This window comes from Nycticebus coucang, chromosome 3 (genome assembly GCF_027406575.1).
Source record: "Nycticebus coucang isolate mNycCou1 chromosome 3, mNycCou1.pri, whole genome shotgun sequence".
Lineage (NCBI taxonomy): Eukaryota > Metazoa > Chordata > Mammalia > Primates > Lorisidae > Nycticebus > Nycticebus coucang.
In genome coordinates, this window is record NC_069782.1 from 55,294,700 (window position 1) to 55,312,750 (window position 18,051).

Sequence of the window (18,051 nt, forward strand, 5' to 3'; positions counted from 1 at the left end):
GTTTCTGAGTGAGTTTACTTTTGTGGTATAGGATTGGGTTGGTCATTGTGGATGATAGGTCTGAGAATATCCTGAAGAGCTGGTTTACTTACGGCAAATTTTTTCAACATATGAATGTCATTGAAGTATTTAATTTCTCCATCATAGATGAAACTCAGTTTAGCTGGATACAAGATCCTGGGTTGAAAGTTTTTTTGCTTTAGGAGATTAAAAGTTGATGACCAGCCTCTTCTGGCTTGAAAAGTTTCAGCAGAGAGATCTGCAGTTATTCTAATATTCTTACCTTTGTACGTTATAGTTTTCTTTCGCCGGGCTGCTTTGAGAATCTTCTCTTTCATGTTAACTTTAGTGAAGCTAATTATGATATGTCTGGGGGATGACTTATTGGGGTTGAATCGTGCTGGGGTTCTGAAGCTGTCTGCTATCTGAATTTCAGATTCTCTAGGCATGTCTGGAAAATTTTCTTTCATAATTTCATGCAGAAGGGCCTCTGTGCCCTTGGAGGCGACTTCATCGTTCTCAGAAATTCCTATAATCCTTATGTTGCTTTTTTTCGAATTATCTGAGAGTTCTCTGAGTGAGTGATCCGTTTTTGCTCTCCATTTCTCTTCCTCTTTGAGAGATTGGGAGCATTCTAAGACTTTATCTTCAATGTCAGAAATCCTTTCTTCTGCTTGCTCCATTCTGTTACTGAGGGATTCTACTGTATTTTTCATATCTTTGAGGGCTGTAAGTTCTTGCTTCAGTGTGTCTAAGTCTTTGGTGGTTTTGTCTTTAAATTCGTTAAATTCTTGAGACAATTTTTGAATTTCTCCTCGGATTCCTAATTCCATTTTATTAATCTTGTCTGCCATCCAAATTCTGAATTCGATTTCTGACATCTCAGCCAGTTGTTTATGAATGGGATCTTCAATCACATCTGCCGTATCTTTTCTTGGGGGGGGTTGATCTATTCTGGTTATTCATGTTACCAGAGTTTTTCCGCTGATTCCGCCCCATGGTTATTTTACTCCCTTTGGTTTTTCCCCTGGGGTTTTATCGAGGGCCCGTACAGTGTTGTGGCCTGAGAAACTGGGGCCCTGTCTGGTGTGGTGGAGCAAAGTGGTTCTGTCTTGTTTTCAGCTGGTTTCTGTTCGATCCTATTGCAACTTCTACTCTGGCTTGAAGTCTCAGCTGTGTGGAAAAATCAGCAATTAAGTCACCCCGCCTGCCCACCTCTGGCTCCAGTTGGAAAAGGAGAATCAACCTTCCTACAACCATACACCCAGGGCACCGCCTGAAAAGTCCTCAGTCTATTAGCCCAGTTCAAAAGGTCCGAATCAACTGTCTCAATCGGCACTTGTCTCGGGTGAGAGAGTTCAAGAGGTCTCTGGGAACTGGATCACAGGGGCCTGGTGACTCCTCTGACACGGCTCACCCCAGTGCAGCGTGGAGTCAGGAGGAGCCACCCAGCAAACAGAGCAGTCTAGGAAGGTTGACGTCTCCTTCCCCACTTTGCCCCTCCGTCGGACCCAGTCACTGGTATCTCTGCAGATGGCTAACCCAGTTGCCTGCAGTGAACAGACACTCCAGGGGTTTGCACCTGCCTGAATCTCAAGGAAGTCTGCCAGGCCCCCGTAGACTGCCGCTATCTAGCAGGAGGAGATGGGGCCTGACATCTATGAGTGTTTGATGCAGGTGATGGGAGGGAGGTGTTCACTCAGGCTTAGCCCCGTCCCTGATGGATGCTGCTAACAGAACAGAACAGAACAGAACAGAACAGAACAGACAACTTTGTGGGGTTCTGTCTCTGTTCCTGTCGAAATCGCCTACAGAAGACGAGCTGCTTTGAGTTCAAACGTCTTTGGTGTTGGAGGTTTGAGTCCGATCACCTCTCTGGGTCGGCCCCGCCCTGGAAGCTTCCCGGGTTTGTGAGCAGTGTCAGGAAATCCCCCGCTCACCGGTGGCCTCCTCTGGTTGCCCAGGGAGACAGGGGGTGTGGCCTCAGAATATCCAGAAGTGAGCGTTCTGCCGTTAAAGAAAAAAACGTCTGTTGATCTACCTCCAGGGAACTGCTGCTCTGGTGTGGGCACTCAGGCGACCCTTTTCTCCTCTGTCTCGCGCCCCAGAGCGGGCGCAGTTTGTGCTGGGTCCACACCCCTCAAGAGATCCCCCAAGAATCAGAACTCTTGGGGGATAGGCCCCCAGACCCCGAATGGGAGTGGGGGGGTGGAAGCTAGAGTTTCATTCAGTTTTAGGCAACAATACAGCCCAGGGAGGGCTCCTGCACTGCACCGCAGGGAAGTGCCGCCAAGGCTTGATTTCCCCTCAGCAGAGTGCCCTCTCCTCGCTCACGTGTCCCAGAGTCGGCGCTGACCTGACGCAGCTCAGGCACTTTGCACTCCCCTCGAGAAATCACCCAAGGATCCGAACTCCTGGGGGATAGGCCCTCAGACCCCGAGTGAGAGTAGGGGCTCTCAGCTCTCAGCGGGGAAGCTAGAGTCTTATTCAGTCTTGTGCCCGGGGAGGGTTGCTGCACTGCACCGCAGGGAAGTGCCGCGAGGCGTGACTCCCCCTCAGCCCGGTGCCCTCTCCTCACTCGCGCGCCTCAGAGTCAATGCTGACCAGTCGCAACTCGGGGACTGTCCACTCCCCTTGAGAAATCACCCAAGGATCCGAAGTCCTGGGGGACAGGCCTCCAGATCTCAGTGGGCGGGAGGGGAGCGCCGGGAGGGTTGCCGGCGAAGGATTCCCAAAGTTTTATTCCGTTTTATGCCTGGCAGGAGAACGCCACGGCACCCCAGTAGGGGGGGTAAGTCCAGTTTTTAGAAGGTCTCTCCCGTGGAGTGTAGTGGGAGGGCCTTTAATTTCTGCCCGCTTGTTTAATTGTGGGGCTCTTGAGCCGGTCCCATGGGGCAGGGGGACTCCCGTCCGCTTGGTGGTGGATTTTGTACCTTTTGTTTGTGTCCTTGTGATCGCAGCTTGCCTCAGCGGTGTTGATGTGCGTTCTTCAACCTTCTCTCTTGGTGAGGCTCAAGTCCACCAGGATACTTACTAAATTCCTGTCCCTTAACTCTCCTTCTGGACGGGAGCCTCTGTTGAAAGCTGGCTTCAGTCCGCCATCTTGTCTCTCTCCCCCTCCACAAACGATCTCTTAAGCACGACTGCAGGACAGAAACAGGAGGAGCTTGGGGAAATACACTGCTACTTCCTATGCTCCAAGGTCTGAGCTGACAGCTCTGGAGACAGTGATGAAGACAGAGCCCCTGAGTGAGATGAAGGCTCTTGACAGAAGGGGGCAAAGGCTCAGAGTTGTTAAAGAAGCCAGCCCTCAAAACCTCGGTCACCGTTGCAGCCCTACACCTCCGCACTACTTCCCACCTCTTGGTTTTCAATTCTGTTCCATCCATCTACCTCTCTATTTTTGTACCAGTGCCATGCTGTTTTGATCACTATAGATTTATAGTATAGTCTGAAGTCTGACAGCATGATACCTCCTGATTTGTTTCTGGGTAATGTCTTGGCTATTTGAGTTTTTTTTCTGTTTCTGTATAAAAAAAGGACTAATTTTTCCAGATCTTTAAAGTATGACAGTGGTACTTTAATAGGGATTGAATTGTATCTGTAGATTGCTTTGGGAAGTATAGCCATTTTAACAATGTTGATTCTTCCCAGTCACGAGCATGGTATACTTTTCCATTTGTTAACATCTTCAGCTATTTCTTTTTTCAGAGTTTCATAGTTCTCTTTATAGAGATCTTTCACGTCCTTTGTTAGATACACTCCCAGATATTTCATCTTCTTTAGCACTATTAGGGTGCTATAAAGGGAATAGAGTCCTTGATTGTTTTTTCAGCTTGACTATTGTTGGTATATATAAAGGCTACAGATTTGTGAGTATTGATTTTGTATCCTGAGACACTGCTGTATTCCTTGATCACTTCTGGGAGTTTTGCAGTTGAGTCCCTGGGGTTTTCCAGATATACAATCATATCATCTGCAAAGAGTGACAGTTTTATTTCCTCTGATCCTATTTGGATACCCTTGTTTGCCCTCTCATGCCTGATTGCGATGGCTAAGACTTCCATTACAATATTAAAAAGCAGTGGAGACAATGGGCAACCTTGCCTGGTTCCTAATCTGAGTGGAAATGATTTCAATTTTATTCCATTCAACATGATATTGGCTATGGGTTTGTGTAGATGGCCTCTATACCTATTTTCTTAAGCGGTCTGATCAAGAAAGGATGCTGGATATTATCAAAAGCTTTTTCAGCATCAGTTAAGAGAATCATATGGTCTTTGTTTTTTATTTTGTTTATATGATGTATTATATTTATAGATTTGTGTATATTGAACCATCCTTGGGACCATGGTATGAAACCTACCTGGTCATGATGTAGAATTTGTTTGATGTATTGTTGGATTCTGTTTGCTAGGATATTATTGAATATTTTTGCATCAATATTCATTAGAGATATTGGTCTATAATTTTCTTTTCTTGTTGGATCTTTTCCTGGTGTGGGGATCAGGGTGATATTTGCTTCATAGAATGTGTTGGGGAGTATTCCTTCTTTTTCTATGTTCTGGAAAAGGGTTAGGTAATATGGGTACTAGTTCCTTTTTAAAGGTTTGGTAGAATTCTGATGTGAAACCATCTGGTCACAGGCTTTTCTTTTGGGGGAGATTTCTTATAATTGATGCTATTTCAGAACTTGATATAGGCTTGTTCAACATTTCCACTTCTTTCTGGCTAAGTCTAAAAAGGTGGTGTGTTTCCAAATATTGGTCTATTTCCTTCAGATTTTCATACTTCTGAGAATAGAGATTTTTGTAATATTCATTAAGGATTTTTTTAATTTCTGAGGAGTCCATCATTATTTGTCCTTTATCATTTCTGATTTATGAAATTAGGGATTTTACTCTTTTATTTCTGGTTAGGTTGGCCAAAGGTTTATCTATTTTATTGACCTTTTCAAAAAACTAACTTTTTGATTTATTGAACTGTTGTATAATCCTTTTGTTTTCAATTTCATTTAATTCTGCTCTAATTTTAGTTATTTCTTTTCTTTTGCTGGTTTGGGGTTGGAATGTTCTTCCTTTTCCAGTTGCTTGAGATGTCCCATTAAATTGCTGACTTCCTGTCTTTCTGTTCTTTTGAGGAAGGCTTAGAACGCTATAAATTTCCCTCTTAGGACTGCCTTTGTGGTATCTGAGAGATTCTGGTAATTTGTGTCTTCCTTATCATTTTGTTCCAAAAATTTGGTAATTTCTTTCTTAATCTCATCTATGACACAGCTATCATTCACCATGAAGTTATTTAGTTTCCATGATTTTGTATGAGTATGCAGATTCCTGTTGTTACTGAGTTCAACTTTTATTCCATGATGGTCTGAGAAAATGCAAGGAATAATTTCTATTCTTTTGAATTTGCTGAAGTTAGGCTTGTGACCTAAGATCAATTTTGGAGTATGTTCCATGGGCTGATGAGAAGAATGTGTATTCAGTTTTGTTAGGATGAACTGTTCCATAGACATCTGTTAAATTCAATTTTGAATGGTTAAGTTTAAGTCTATAATTTATTTGCTTAATTTCTTATTGGAGGATCTATTCAACACTGCCAAAGGGGTGTTAAAATCTCCAACTATTATGGTGTTGGAGGAAATCAATTTGCTCATGTCTGTTAGAGTCTCCTTATAAATTGAGGCATATTCTGGTTGGGTACATAAATGTTAATAATTGAAATCTCATCATGTTGAGTGTTGCCCTTAACAAATATGAAGTGACTATCCTTATCTTCCCTTACTTTTGTTGGTTTAAAGCCTATTGTATCTGTGAATAAAATTGCAACACCTGTTTTTTTCTGATTTCCATTTGCCTGAATTATAGATGACCATCCTTTCACCCTCAGTCTATATTTATCCTTTAAGGTAAGATGAGATTCTTGCCTGCAACAGATATCTGGCCTGAATTTTTGTATCCAGTCAGCCAACCTGTGCCTCTTTAGAGGACAATTTAAGCCATTCACATTAATTGAGAGTATTCATAATCCTGGTAGTATTTTGGGTATCGAGTTTTTCAAAAGTCCAGTGGTCATTTTTCATCCTTTCACCACCGTGGAAGTTGGAGTTTGATCAAAAGTTTCTGAGTGAGTTTACTTTGGTGGTAGAGGATTGTGCTGGTCATTATGGAGGATAGGTCTGAGAATATCCTAGAGAGATGGTTTAGTTATGGCAAATTTCTTTAACATGTGAATGTCATTAAAGTATTTAATTTCTCCATCATAAATGAAACTGGATACAGGATTCTGGGTTGAAAGTTATTTTGTTTTAGAAGATTAAAGGTTGATGACCACCCTCTTCTAGCTTGAAAGGTTTCAGCAAAGAGATCTGCAGTCATTATAATATTCTTCCTCTTATAGCTTGTGGTTTTTTTCTGTCTGGTTGCTTGCAGAATTTTCTCCTTCATATTAACTTTGGCAAAGTTAATTATAATGTGTCTGGGAGATGTTTTATTTGGGTTGAGTCATGCTGGGGTTCTGAAACTGTCTGCTATCTGAATTTCAGAATCTCTTGCCATATTTGGGAAGTTTTCATTGATTATTTCTTGCAGTAGAGTATCTGTGCCTTTTGAAGCAACCTTGTCACCTTCAGGAATTCCTATAGGGCGAATATTAGTTTCTTCGAATTATCCCAGAACTCTCTGAGAGAATGATCCATTTTTGCTTTCCACTTCTCTTCCTCTTTGAGCATTTTGGAGCATTCAGAAGCTTTGTCTTCAATGTCAGAGATCCTTTATTCTGCCTGCTGTATTCTGTTACTGAGGGATTCTACTGTATTTTTTATATCTTTGAGGGCTGCAAGTCTTTGCCTCAGCGTGTCAAAATCTTTGGTGATTTTGTCTATGAATTCATTGAATTCTTAAGACATCTTTTGAATTACTCCTTGAAATTCTAATTTCATCTTTACCTCCATTCTCTTGATCTTATTTGCCATCCAAATTCTGAACTCGATTTCTGACATCTCAGCCATTTGCTTATGAATGGGATCATCTGGTGTGTCTGTTTTGTCATTTCTTAGAGGGGTTGATCTACTCTGATTATTCATGTTGCCAGAGTTTTTCTGCTGATTCTACCCCATGATTATTTTTTACTATTTGGCTAGATGGGCAGGTAAGGTGAAATTGAATTGGGGGCTCCTGTAGTTGTGGTTAACCAGCCCTTTACCAAGGGTCTGGGACTGGTGACTATAGCTTTTTCCCCTACAGCTTTGCAAAAGACCCGTACAGTATTACACTATGAGGCTCTGGGGATCTACTTGGTGTGGTGGGGTTAGGTGGCTCTGTCTTGTATTCAGCTGGTCTTTTTATGATCCTAGTGGATCAGTGACTCTGGGTTAAAATCTCAGCTGTGGAGAAACACAAGCAACTAAGACAACCCACCCCCCCCTCCCATAGGCAACACCTGGGAGAGGAAATTCAACCCTTCTCATTGGCACACAACCAGGGTACCACCCGAGAGGGTCTTTGGGTGATTGGCCCAGGTTAGGAATTCTAAACCAATTGACCCAGTCAGTACCAACTCTCAAGTGGGAGAGTTCAAAAGGTCTCCAGCAACTAGATTGCAGAGGACTACTGGCTGCTCAAATGTGGCTCGCTCTGGCGTTCTGTGGAGTCAGAAAGGCCCACCCAGTAGCAGAGTTGGACCAGGCAGTTGATATCTCTTTCTCCACCTTGCACCTCTTTCATGCCTAGTGACTGGTAACCCCACGGGGCTATGGTCCTGCTCCCTCCAATAAGCAGACGTGGCAGGGCTCTGCATCTGACAGAGTCAAAGGAAAGTCAATGCCCCCTTGGCCTGGCCACCGCCCTCTGCCACCTGTGGGTTGGGGGAGGTAAGGCCTGCCTGCCTCAGGTATTCAATGGCAACTGGGGAGTATCCTACCTGATCTCATTTCGAACCTGAACAAAATCAGCAAATGATTTTCTCCCTCAGCCACTACGCCTTTGCCCCAGCTACAGCAGCACTGGTGTCCCTATAGGGTGAGATCTGGCTTCCTCTGGCAGTCCTCAGCATTGGGGAGGTGTCTCTCCAAAATTAGACCCCGGTGAGATCGCTCTACTGTTGCTGAATCTTTGTGGGAGGTGTCCCTGCACAGTTCCCAGGCAGCTCCCATGTCCAGAGTAGTGGCTGTAGGGGCCACTCTGGGAATGCGGGGTGCATGGCTCCAGCAGCAGGGTGGGGGTGCTGTGCATGATTCTGGTGGGGGGGTTCCTGGAAGCTCTGGCAGGGCGGTTCATGGTGGCTCTGGCAGGGTGGAGCTCGCAGCTGTGGCTTGGCAGGGCTCGGGGCACATGGCTCTGGCAGGGCGGAGTGTGCAACTAGTGGCTCTGGCTGGGCAGGGCACAGGGCTTGCGGCTCTAGCAGGCTGGGGCGTGTGGTGGGTGGCTCTGGCAGGGTGTGTGGCTCACAAGCCTCCTCCTGCAACTGGTTTGCACTTTTGCATAACCATGCCGACAGCCTCCCCCCTATGTCTGCACTACTGCTGGGCTCACTGTTACAGTGTAGCTTTTCTACCACATCCCTTGCAGTGAGCAGACCTGGCAATGAACTGCAGATATTCTGGTCTCTGCAGGTATTAGGCTTCTTCAGAGTCCGGGAGGGTGGACTGGAAGTTTAAAATGGCAGGGAAAACGTTAGTTCAACTTTCATGCCTGGCAAGAGAGTATTCAGGGTCACATCAGGGTCCCTCTGAATAAGTAGTCCCCACTTCTTACAACTCTTTCCTGTGGGGTGAGACTAGAGCTCCTCAGTTCACTGCTCACCTGTAGAAAACCTACCATGATGGTGTGTGTCACACTTTATGGGGGCAAGACATGATTGCAAGAGGGACTTTACCTAACAATTGCAATCAGTGTAACCTGGCTTATTGTACCCTCAATGAATCCCCAACAATAAAAAAAAAAAAACAAAACAAAAAACCTACCATGAGCCAAAAAAAAAAAAAAAAAAAAAAAAACCCAAACAAAAAAACAAACAAAAACAACTCTCTTGGGGGAGGGGACGGATGCTTTTCCTTTGGGATGAGTTTTGTACCTGAAATTTGTTTTCATGGAGTTGCAGCTTGCCTCAGCAAAGGAGACGTGTAGTTATCACTCTTCTGTCTCAGCTCATCTCCCAGTCTTCAGCATTGTTGAGTACTTTCTGGTCATAATCTTCCCTCTGGAAGGGAGCTTCTGTTGAAAGCTGGCTCCAGTCAGCCATTTTGCCCCTCCTCTCATAAGCACCAAGATTTAAGGCAAGAAGGGAAAGGCTAACTCTATTATTTTGTGCCACTGCAGTTGGGTTTATGGTCAGGCCTGCCCTTATCTGTAAAGCTGCTAAACCCTGAGCCTTTGGAGGGAAAAGATAAGGACCAGTGAGCCCATGCCCTTCTGGCTCCTGTAGTCCTGGCTCTAGGTCGTCAGAGCACACTGCCTGGTGAGGGTGCACAGCAGTGGGGCAGGGCCTGTCTGGAGGGGCGGGGCCTGTCTGCAGGGGGCGGGGCAGCCATGTGCCCCTGTGGGGTCGAGAGAAAGCTGGTGCCCATCCCCCCAATCCCTGCCACCCGCTCCCTCCCGGGCTGCCTGGCACAGCCTGATGGAGGAGGAGCACCTGGCTCTGGGCCAATGGGCACAGCGGGTCGGAGGGAGAGGCTCATTATGATCCTTGATTCAGTATGCATATGCAGGCCTCCTTAATTAAAAGATGATGATGTTGAGTGCCTGTTATCTACAGCTTGCCTTCTTCGGCTTTCGCAGGCCATAGAAGTATGCTGAAAGCTTTTAATGAAACAGCTTCACCCATCCAGCTGTCTGGGAATCTGTTCTTTTGCTGATGCCCAAGGTTGTAGAGATTTTCACAAAGCAGCTCACAATTACACTGTGGAGCATTTTATGGAAGTAATCAGAGACGGAAAGATCTCAGTAAGCTTTTGACTTATATTAGGCTACCTCTTCTTGCACCACAGTTCCTGGCAGACATGGAAAATAATGAACTTTTTCAGAATGATACAGAATGTCAGAAACTCATTACGGAGGCAATGAAGTATCATTTATTACCAGAGAGACAACCCACATTGCAAAGTCCTCTTAGGAAGTCAATGTTGGCACAGTATTGGCAGTTGGAGTGATGGATTCAACAGAAGGAGCAACCAGCCTTGAAAAGCACAATCTTTGCACAAACTTGTGGGTCCTGTAGTGGATCTGAATGGGAGGAGGCTGCAGTTCCAGGTCACAGTGTTAGATGACAATCTGTATGTGGCTGGAGGAAGAGACGGGCTGAAGACTTTGAATACCGTAGAGTGCTACCCCCCAAAGACAAAATCCTGGCATGTGATTCCCTCTGTGTCCACACACAGGCATGGCCTCAGTACTGGAAGATCCCATGTATGCTGAAAGGGGACATGATGGCTGGAGCTACCTGAACGCAGTAGAAAGATGGGACCCTCAGGCTCACCAGCAGAATTTCATGGCCACTATGTCCACCCCCAGGAGCACAGTAGGTGTGAAAGTACTGAGTGGAAAGCTTTATGCCATTGGCGCTCATGATGGAAGTTCTTGTCTCTAATCAGTAGAATGTTCTGATCCTTATACTAACAAATGGACACTTTGTGCTCAGACGTCAAAAGGGAAGGTGGCAAACGACCTAGAATGGATTGCTGTTATGACCTGGAACGGATTGCTGTTACGACCTGGAACGGATTGCTGTATGCTATTGGAGGGCACAATGCTCTGCGTCTAAGTTGACTTCGAGACTTTCAGGCCTTGTGGAGAGAGATGATTCCCAATAGACATGCGGGCTGCAGTAGCATCAGAACATCAGCCGGGATGCAGTGGGGGTCTGTCTACTTGGTGATAAATTATATGCTGTTAGGGGCTATGATGGACAGACCTACCTGAATACAGTGGAGGCCTATGATCGCCAGACAGATGAGTGGGCCCAGGTTGCTCCACTGTGCCTAGGAAGAACTGGGGCTTGTGTTGTGACTGTAAAATTATAATTCAGTGCTTTGCTTTCTTAATGAAGATACCTACTTCCTTTATTAATTCAGTACAATTATTCTATCAATGGATACACTTTTAGTAAATGTGTGATGTGTTCCTGGGCACAAGTGCCTGATCTCAAAGTGAAAACGTTAAAACACAGAAGGAAGTGGATGGACCAGGATTAAATACTTTTCATTTCTTAGTAAATTAAAACTACAGCTGATGGATTGTGAACATACATTTCTGATATAAAATGTGAGGACAAAGGCACTTTTCTGAAACATAACCTGGTGCTAACTGGGATTTCACTTGCTCACAGTCAAGTATCTTTTACTCACATTATCCAGATTTATTTTATTATAGTGCAAACACAGCAGATAAAACTTCTCAAGTGTTGCTTTCTAAGTTTATCATACATGAATTGCAGTAATATTTGTTTGTTTGCTTGTTTGTTTAACCATGACTACTATTTTAATGACATACTGAAGGTATACTATTTAGTGTTTTCAAAACAGCTGCATCATATGTGTTTTGGTTGTGGATTTTGTTTCTAAAATTGGCTTAGTCCAATGAATAAAGAAAAACATTAAGGAGTTAAAGCAACAATAGCCAAATAAAAACTTCATAGGTTCTTTGGGCTCTATTTAAATAATCATTCCATTACACCTAGATTCACCAAGAACTATATTAGGATAGTCTAAAACTGAAATTGTAAATTTAATTTTGCATTAAATTTAAGATATGCAAATTTGTGTAGAGAAAATAAATGTTATATACTTTATAAACTTCTTTTACCTAATTAGTATTTTATTATATATGGATTTGTTCACTTTTATAAAAGATGTTTTGATTTAGTCTTTTGATTCTGACAAAATTGTTCAGATTTTCTTATGGTTGCATAAGAAGATTGCCTCCCCTGCCTGGTTTCTTAGGTTTTGCTGCAGTTAGTAAACAATTGTGCTTCTTTGTTTGGGGGAATGGGCTTATCGTATGCTTAAAAAACAAGTTTAAAGTGTTACACAAAGTTTTGTACATTTGTAAATTCTTATTACATATGTGAATGTTAAAAAAAAGATAAGAACCAGCATCAGCCTTTTGGCTACATCTTTTTCCTGGAGAACAAGAACCTGTTTTCCAAATTGGTTTCACTGATGCCTTGTCCCTGAAATCAGTAAGTACTTTGCCCAAAAGGGACCACCTTTTAAAATGTTCTTGCTATTGGACAATACCTCTTGTCACTCAGAACCCCAAGAACTCAAGACTGAAGGCACCAAAGTGTTCTTCTTTATCCTAGACACAGCGTCTCTCATTCAGCCTTTAGATTGGGGGTCAGAAGGACCTGTAAAGCATGGTGCTTGCTGTATTGAAACAACAGTCAATACTGTGGGTGAGAACTTCTGATACAGAGAACATCCCGAAAGTTTGGAAGGATGATGTCATTGAAGATGCCATCGTTGTAGAGCCGTGAACACCTTCAAGGCTCAAACAAGAAATCCCTGCTGGAGAAATCCACCCTGGTACACCATGCAGGGCTTCCCTGGATCCACAACAAAGCCGGTCGGGGAAATCGTGGAAGAGGTCGTGGATATGATGAGACAAATGGTAGGGCTGAACAGTTTTAAGATAAGGATGCTGGAGAAATTAAGAGCTAATGCTGGAAGGATTAACTGAAGATGACTTGATGGAGACGAGTGCTTCTGTAACAGTGCCAGACCATGAGGAGGAAGACAGAAGAAGCAGGGCAGAAAACTGACTGGCATTAGACAGCTGGGTGAGAGCACTGATGACTCATGGCGGGAGGCTTCTGACTTCTTGTAGGACACGGACCTTCTCTGACACAGATGCTGAAACTGATGCAGATGGTGGAAGGACGATTGGTACTGTGTAGAAACATTTTTAGATAAGTTGAAAAAGCCAAAGAGTCAGATAGAAATTACTATGTCTTCCCATCAAGTTAGCTAACTGCACCTCCTCTTTGCCTCCACTCCCACGTCCTCTACCTCCTCTGCCTCTGTCGAGACACAAGACCCTCCTCAGCTGCCTCCTCCTCAGCCTGATTCTGTGACGGCGACCAGGGTGAAGACCTTTGTGATGAGCCACTTACACTCAATGGACAGTAACTATATTTTCTCCTCTTTATGATTTTCTTAATCACACTCCCCTTTCTCTACTTACTTTTATTGTAAGAACACGATATTTAATGTATAAAACATACCAAGTATGTGTAGATGGTTTATGTTACCCACAAGGGTTCTGGTCAACAGAAAGCTATAAGTCAGTAAGTTTTGGGGTGTCAAAAGTTATATGCAGATTTCTGACTGCACAAGGTGGTGGCACACCTAACCCCTACCTCCTTCTATTCAAGGGTCTGTTCTGAGTCAGTGCCACACGGTGAAGGCTGTATTCTCTGCCCAGCACACGGGGGGGGGGGTCTGTGCTGACGTTATAATGAATAACAAATCTGTCTCATAGTGACTATCTCACACTTGTCTGTGAGCTGACCTCTAGTTGCTTTGCCCTACGAATAAATTGCCTGTAGTCTAGATCATATCTGTGCCAGCTGAGTTTGTCAAATAGTTCAACCATTGTTATAAACTGTTTTGTTCTGCATTTCAATTTCAGCAATTGCAACTCTATAATATAAAGGACAGGAAATTATTTTATAAATTCCTCTTTCCAAGCAAAGTAGTCTGAATTATGCTAGTGAAATTTAGCTATCTTACTGGATGGATGGACACATTTAAAACAGTTAAGAAAATAAGACCTTCTAGGTGAGATCTTTACTAGGGGTTATTTGTAGTGAATGGTGCCTGGCTTTAGAAAGCTTCTCACAAACCAGATTGCAGCTCTGAAGGCAACACTGGCATTGTTAGTTTCTTTCCCCCCGCCAAACCCTGTCTTTCTCCTTTTCAGTTGTCCTTGTTCTTCTAGGGTAAGCATGTGCCTTTGATGTGAATGATCTCATGGCCTTTCTAGTGCGCCGCACCTGCTGAGGGATGATGGCACCTCACAGTTCTCTGGGCAGAGGTATAGCAGACAGGACTGCCTTAATGTTGGACTCCTATACTGTTCAGAATTTGGTTGGTTTCTTTGGTGTCTCACCTTCAGTGTTAAATATTTAAATCCTAATACAGGACTGTAGGAACATGAAGAATGAAGTTACTATTATTATTGTTATTTTTTGAGACAGAGTCTCACTTTGTTGTCCTCAGTAGAGTGCCGTGGCATCTCACAGCAACCTCAAACTCTTGGGCTCAAGAGATTCTCTTGCCTCAGCCTTCAGCATAGCTGGGTGCTTACCACAAAGCTCTGCTATCTTTTACAGAAAAAATTTTAGATTTTTTTCTAGAGGTTATTTGTAGTGAATGGTGCCTGGCATTAGAAAGCTTCTCACAAACCAGATCACAGCTCTAATGGCAACACTGGCATTGTTAGTTTCTTTCCCCGCTAAAAAATTCAGATAGCAGATTTCACTCTTGCTCAGGCTGGTCTTGAACTTCTGAGCTCAAGCAACCCACCCGCCACCATGCAGGCTCTACAGTTTCTGGAAAGCATTAAGCTCTTTCCAGGGCCTTTGCAAAGCCTCTTCCTCTGCCTGAGTTACTCCCCCTGGGTTTCCTTCCTAACTCCCTCTCTCCTCTCTTCACTTCATATGGCTCCTTCTCATTTTTCAGATCTTAGTTGAAATGTCATTTTATTGAAGGAGCCCTCTGCCTACCTTGAAAGCAGGTGTTCTTACATATAAAGCCTTGTAATAGAGCCTTCTGCGTTGGGAACATAGCTTTAATTGTAATTTGTACATTTTTATTCTTTTTTATTTTTGTTTTTCATTGCTTCCTTTCTGAAGCCATATCATCTATCAGGAAAGAGACCATGTACTACTTATTTTCCAGTGTATAATAAGTATCCAGAACACAATTCCTGCTCAATTAATATTTGTTTGAATGGACGGATGAACAATGCCTCTTAAACAATATTATCTACACTTTCTGTTGATTTCATAGATTTCCTGTGCTTCATCAGCTAGAGAAATGAAATCCATTATGAGGATGAAAAGAATATTTTATAAGGTAAGAAAATTCTAAATCCTTATTTTTAAATAGTTTGCTTTTTAAAGCATGAAAAATTTCTATTACATCTGTACTTTTTCTGCAGATTGGAAACAAAGGAATCTATAAAGCCATCAGTGAACTGGATATTCTTCTTTCCTGGATTAAAAAATTCTTGGAGAGCATTCAGTAAATTCAGAAGTCAAGTACATTGATTTTGATAGTTATTTTGAAATATAATGAGACGCAGTAGAAAAAGTTTGTAACAGTCTATTTCTTTAAAAAAAATTTTATACATCATACTGACAGCAAATTTGGTGACTTAAAATAGCTGAGAGTGACTTAACATAATGGAGATATGTTAATTGTCACTAATTTGTACATTTTATGTATTTTCAAAGAACATTTTCGTCCTGAACATGTTTTGTTATTCTCAAGTACAATATAGAAATTTAATTTAAAGGTACCTAACCCAAATTAACTCATGTAATACTTGTGGAAGAAAAATGACAGGTTTTTGGAATACACTATAATGGTTTTGAGACTTAAATAGATGTTATGTATATAATTATACCCTACTTAGGGGTTCAATAATTAAGTCCAGTGTGAATTTAGCTTAACATATTTTGATTTTAATGAAATAAACTGCATTTCTTTCTCCCGGAAATTCTTTTCATGACAGCACACCAGAATTTCACAGGTTGCAAGGGGTAACAACCACGTCAGATCAAATCAAATACACAAATCAAATAACTGCTTGGAATGACTTACCCGGAAGGCCTTCAGCAGATAACCCCAGCCACAAGGAACACAAGTAACCATGTGAAAATGATGCTAAGGCGTGATAACATTTCTTTTGGGTGTTGCACAATTAGGGAAGTTGATAGAAACCAAATAAAAGCCTGAATGCTGCTCAGAGTCCACCATAGTCAGCTTCTCAGAGTCTGAAAGCCTCTGGTGCGTGGTTAGCCCTGGGGTTCAGTGAGTAAAATGGCTGGGCCTGGATTTGTGTTAAAGGGACCCTGCTTCACTGTAACCAGCACACAGTGCGAATGACGTGACAAGCGTTTGACAATGTGCCTGGTGGCCAGCCAGTCCCTTCCACAAGGTGGCCTCGAGTCCACGCTGTGCACAGACAGTGCTGGGATTTGGCGCCCCATGGTGGGACGAGGCCGGGCTCCCGAGGCCTTCACAGGCTGTGCCCTTGGCCTTCCTCTCTTCACTGCTCCCTCCACCCACTCCTCCTTCAGTCCCGTGGTCGACAGACTCGTCTCTAGGAACCCCCTCTCCTGCTTGAGCTCCTGTTTCAAAGTTGGCTCTTTATGCCCTTCCCATCCACCCTCGGGGTCCCAGGCCTTACCTCTGTGGGGGTCCTTGTTCCCACACAAGCCCAAAGGGCAGGAAGCGGTGGTGAGGAGCTTTGAGCGCTCTCAGCACCTGTGTTGTGAACCCAGGGTTGCCCCAGCAGGCCTCTTTCCTAGGGAACATCTGCGAGTTTCCGGAGGAATGTCTGAAAGAGCTGGGACCAGGAGGGCTGGGGGCCTGCTCCCTGGCTGTGCTCACAGCCCCTCCTTGCTCCACTTTTAGGGTACCTCTCACTGGGCTGGGCCCCCACAGAGCCCCAAGTCCCCAGTCTTGATTACCATCCATTCCCAAGCTGCCCCGTTAAGTAGGGACCCCAGACACCAGAAGGGCTGGGAAGCAGTCATTAGCCAGTCAGCAAAGAAGTATTTGTTACGTGAACTTGAGGTGCTTAGGGATACAATGTCATCGTCCCCAATATTTTCCAGTGATTGACTTCCGTGTGTGTTTGTTTTCCATGTTCTTTGGTTTCCCCAGAATTGTTGCCAGGTGACTAAACTCAGTCAGAAGCAACACAGGAGTTTAAAAGTCATCACCGAGTGAAAAGCAGTGTCTGTGTGGTTGCCTAGTCACAAACTTCTTTTAAATGCCACGGGGAAAAACACAGCTTTGGTGTGTTTGAGTAAGACTGGTGTGTGGAAAAGGAGGGCCGGAGGAGAGGAGCTGGTGAGGGAGGACAGTCCCAGTGGGGTCCTGGTGGGCCAGGGCCAAGCCCTCTGACTTACAGGTCCCACCCTGGACTTCGCCAGAGCCAGAGAAATCTGGGGAAATGGTTGCACAGCCCCAAACACCCCCGCGGTGCTGTAAAACCCCAAGCCATTCAGCCTTTCTAGAGGAAGACCCCTTCTGGTAGAGCCTCGAATTTAAACCAAGGAGACTAAGTGTCCTGTTAGAGTTCTGTCTGTCAACCTGGAGTAAAGAAACTGAAGAGCCCTTAGCACAGGGTGCAGCAGGAAGAGGCTGACACCAGTGAACAGCGGGAGTGTTGGGAAGAGCCTGGGTCAGCTGCCTTCTGCCCTCATCAGCAGCACAGTGGCCTTGTCCTGAACCCGGCCTTGTTCCTGCTGCACTTTCCTAAACCATGCCTCTCCCACTGCCATTCTTGTTTGTTGACTGTGTCTACCATGGCAGGGCAGGGATGCTGTGCTCTTCTCCCTGGGGCCCTGAGCACCCAGAGCCAGGCTTTGGACCTTGAACACTTGGATTTAATGATGCTTCTCACTACAGTCCCCCAGGAGCACCTACATTACTATTGTGTGACAACAAATTTAAATTAACAGTATTTTACTTGGTCCACATAAAAGGTAAATATATACAGGTGGACATAAAGTTTGCCTGTAATTTAAAATGGTTTAATATGGTAAATTGCACATAAATTTTCTGGACACCCTGTATATATGACTGTAAAAATAGATCACTTAAACACATACCTTCTCAACTAAAATGTGCTCCGATGTGTCCATGTGGAATCATCTTGCAAACCCTCAGGGCAGAATGTGTCTCACACCTTCGGAAATGCTGCATTATAATGAATTTCCACTGCCTCATTCTACCCCATACTTAGAAATACATGAAATTAGAAGCACATCATTTTAACCTACCCACAGACACCAGTTTAGAAAAAGCCAAGTCATGAT

General features: G+C 43.9%; 1 protein-coding gene and 1 pseudogene across 2 annotated transcripts in view; both read left to right on the top strand.

Annotated features, from left to right (window-relative positions):
- IL26 (interleukin 26) overlaps positions 1–15,763 on the top strand; it is a 46,379-nt gene extending 30,616 nt beyond the window's left edge. For both annotated transcript variants that reach the window (XM_053586265.1, XM_053586264.1), the window contains 2 exons: positions 15,008–15,073; positions 15,159–15,763. In XM_053586265.1, the coding sequence (XP_053442240.1) occupies positions 15,008–15,073; positions 15,159–15,245 (153 nt within the window). In that variant the 3' untranslated portion in view covers positions 15,246–15,763. The remainder of the gene's footprint in view (positions 1–15,007; positions 15,074–15,158) is intronic.
- LOC128582457 (kelch-like protein 5) lies at positions 9,616–11,019 on the top strand (annotated as a pseudogene).
- Positions 15,764–18,051: the final 2,288 nt, after the last annotated feature.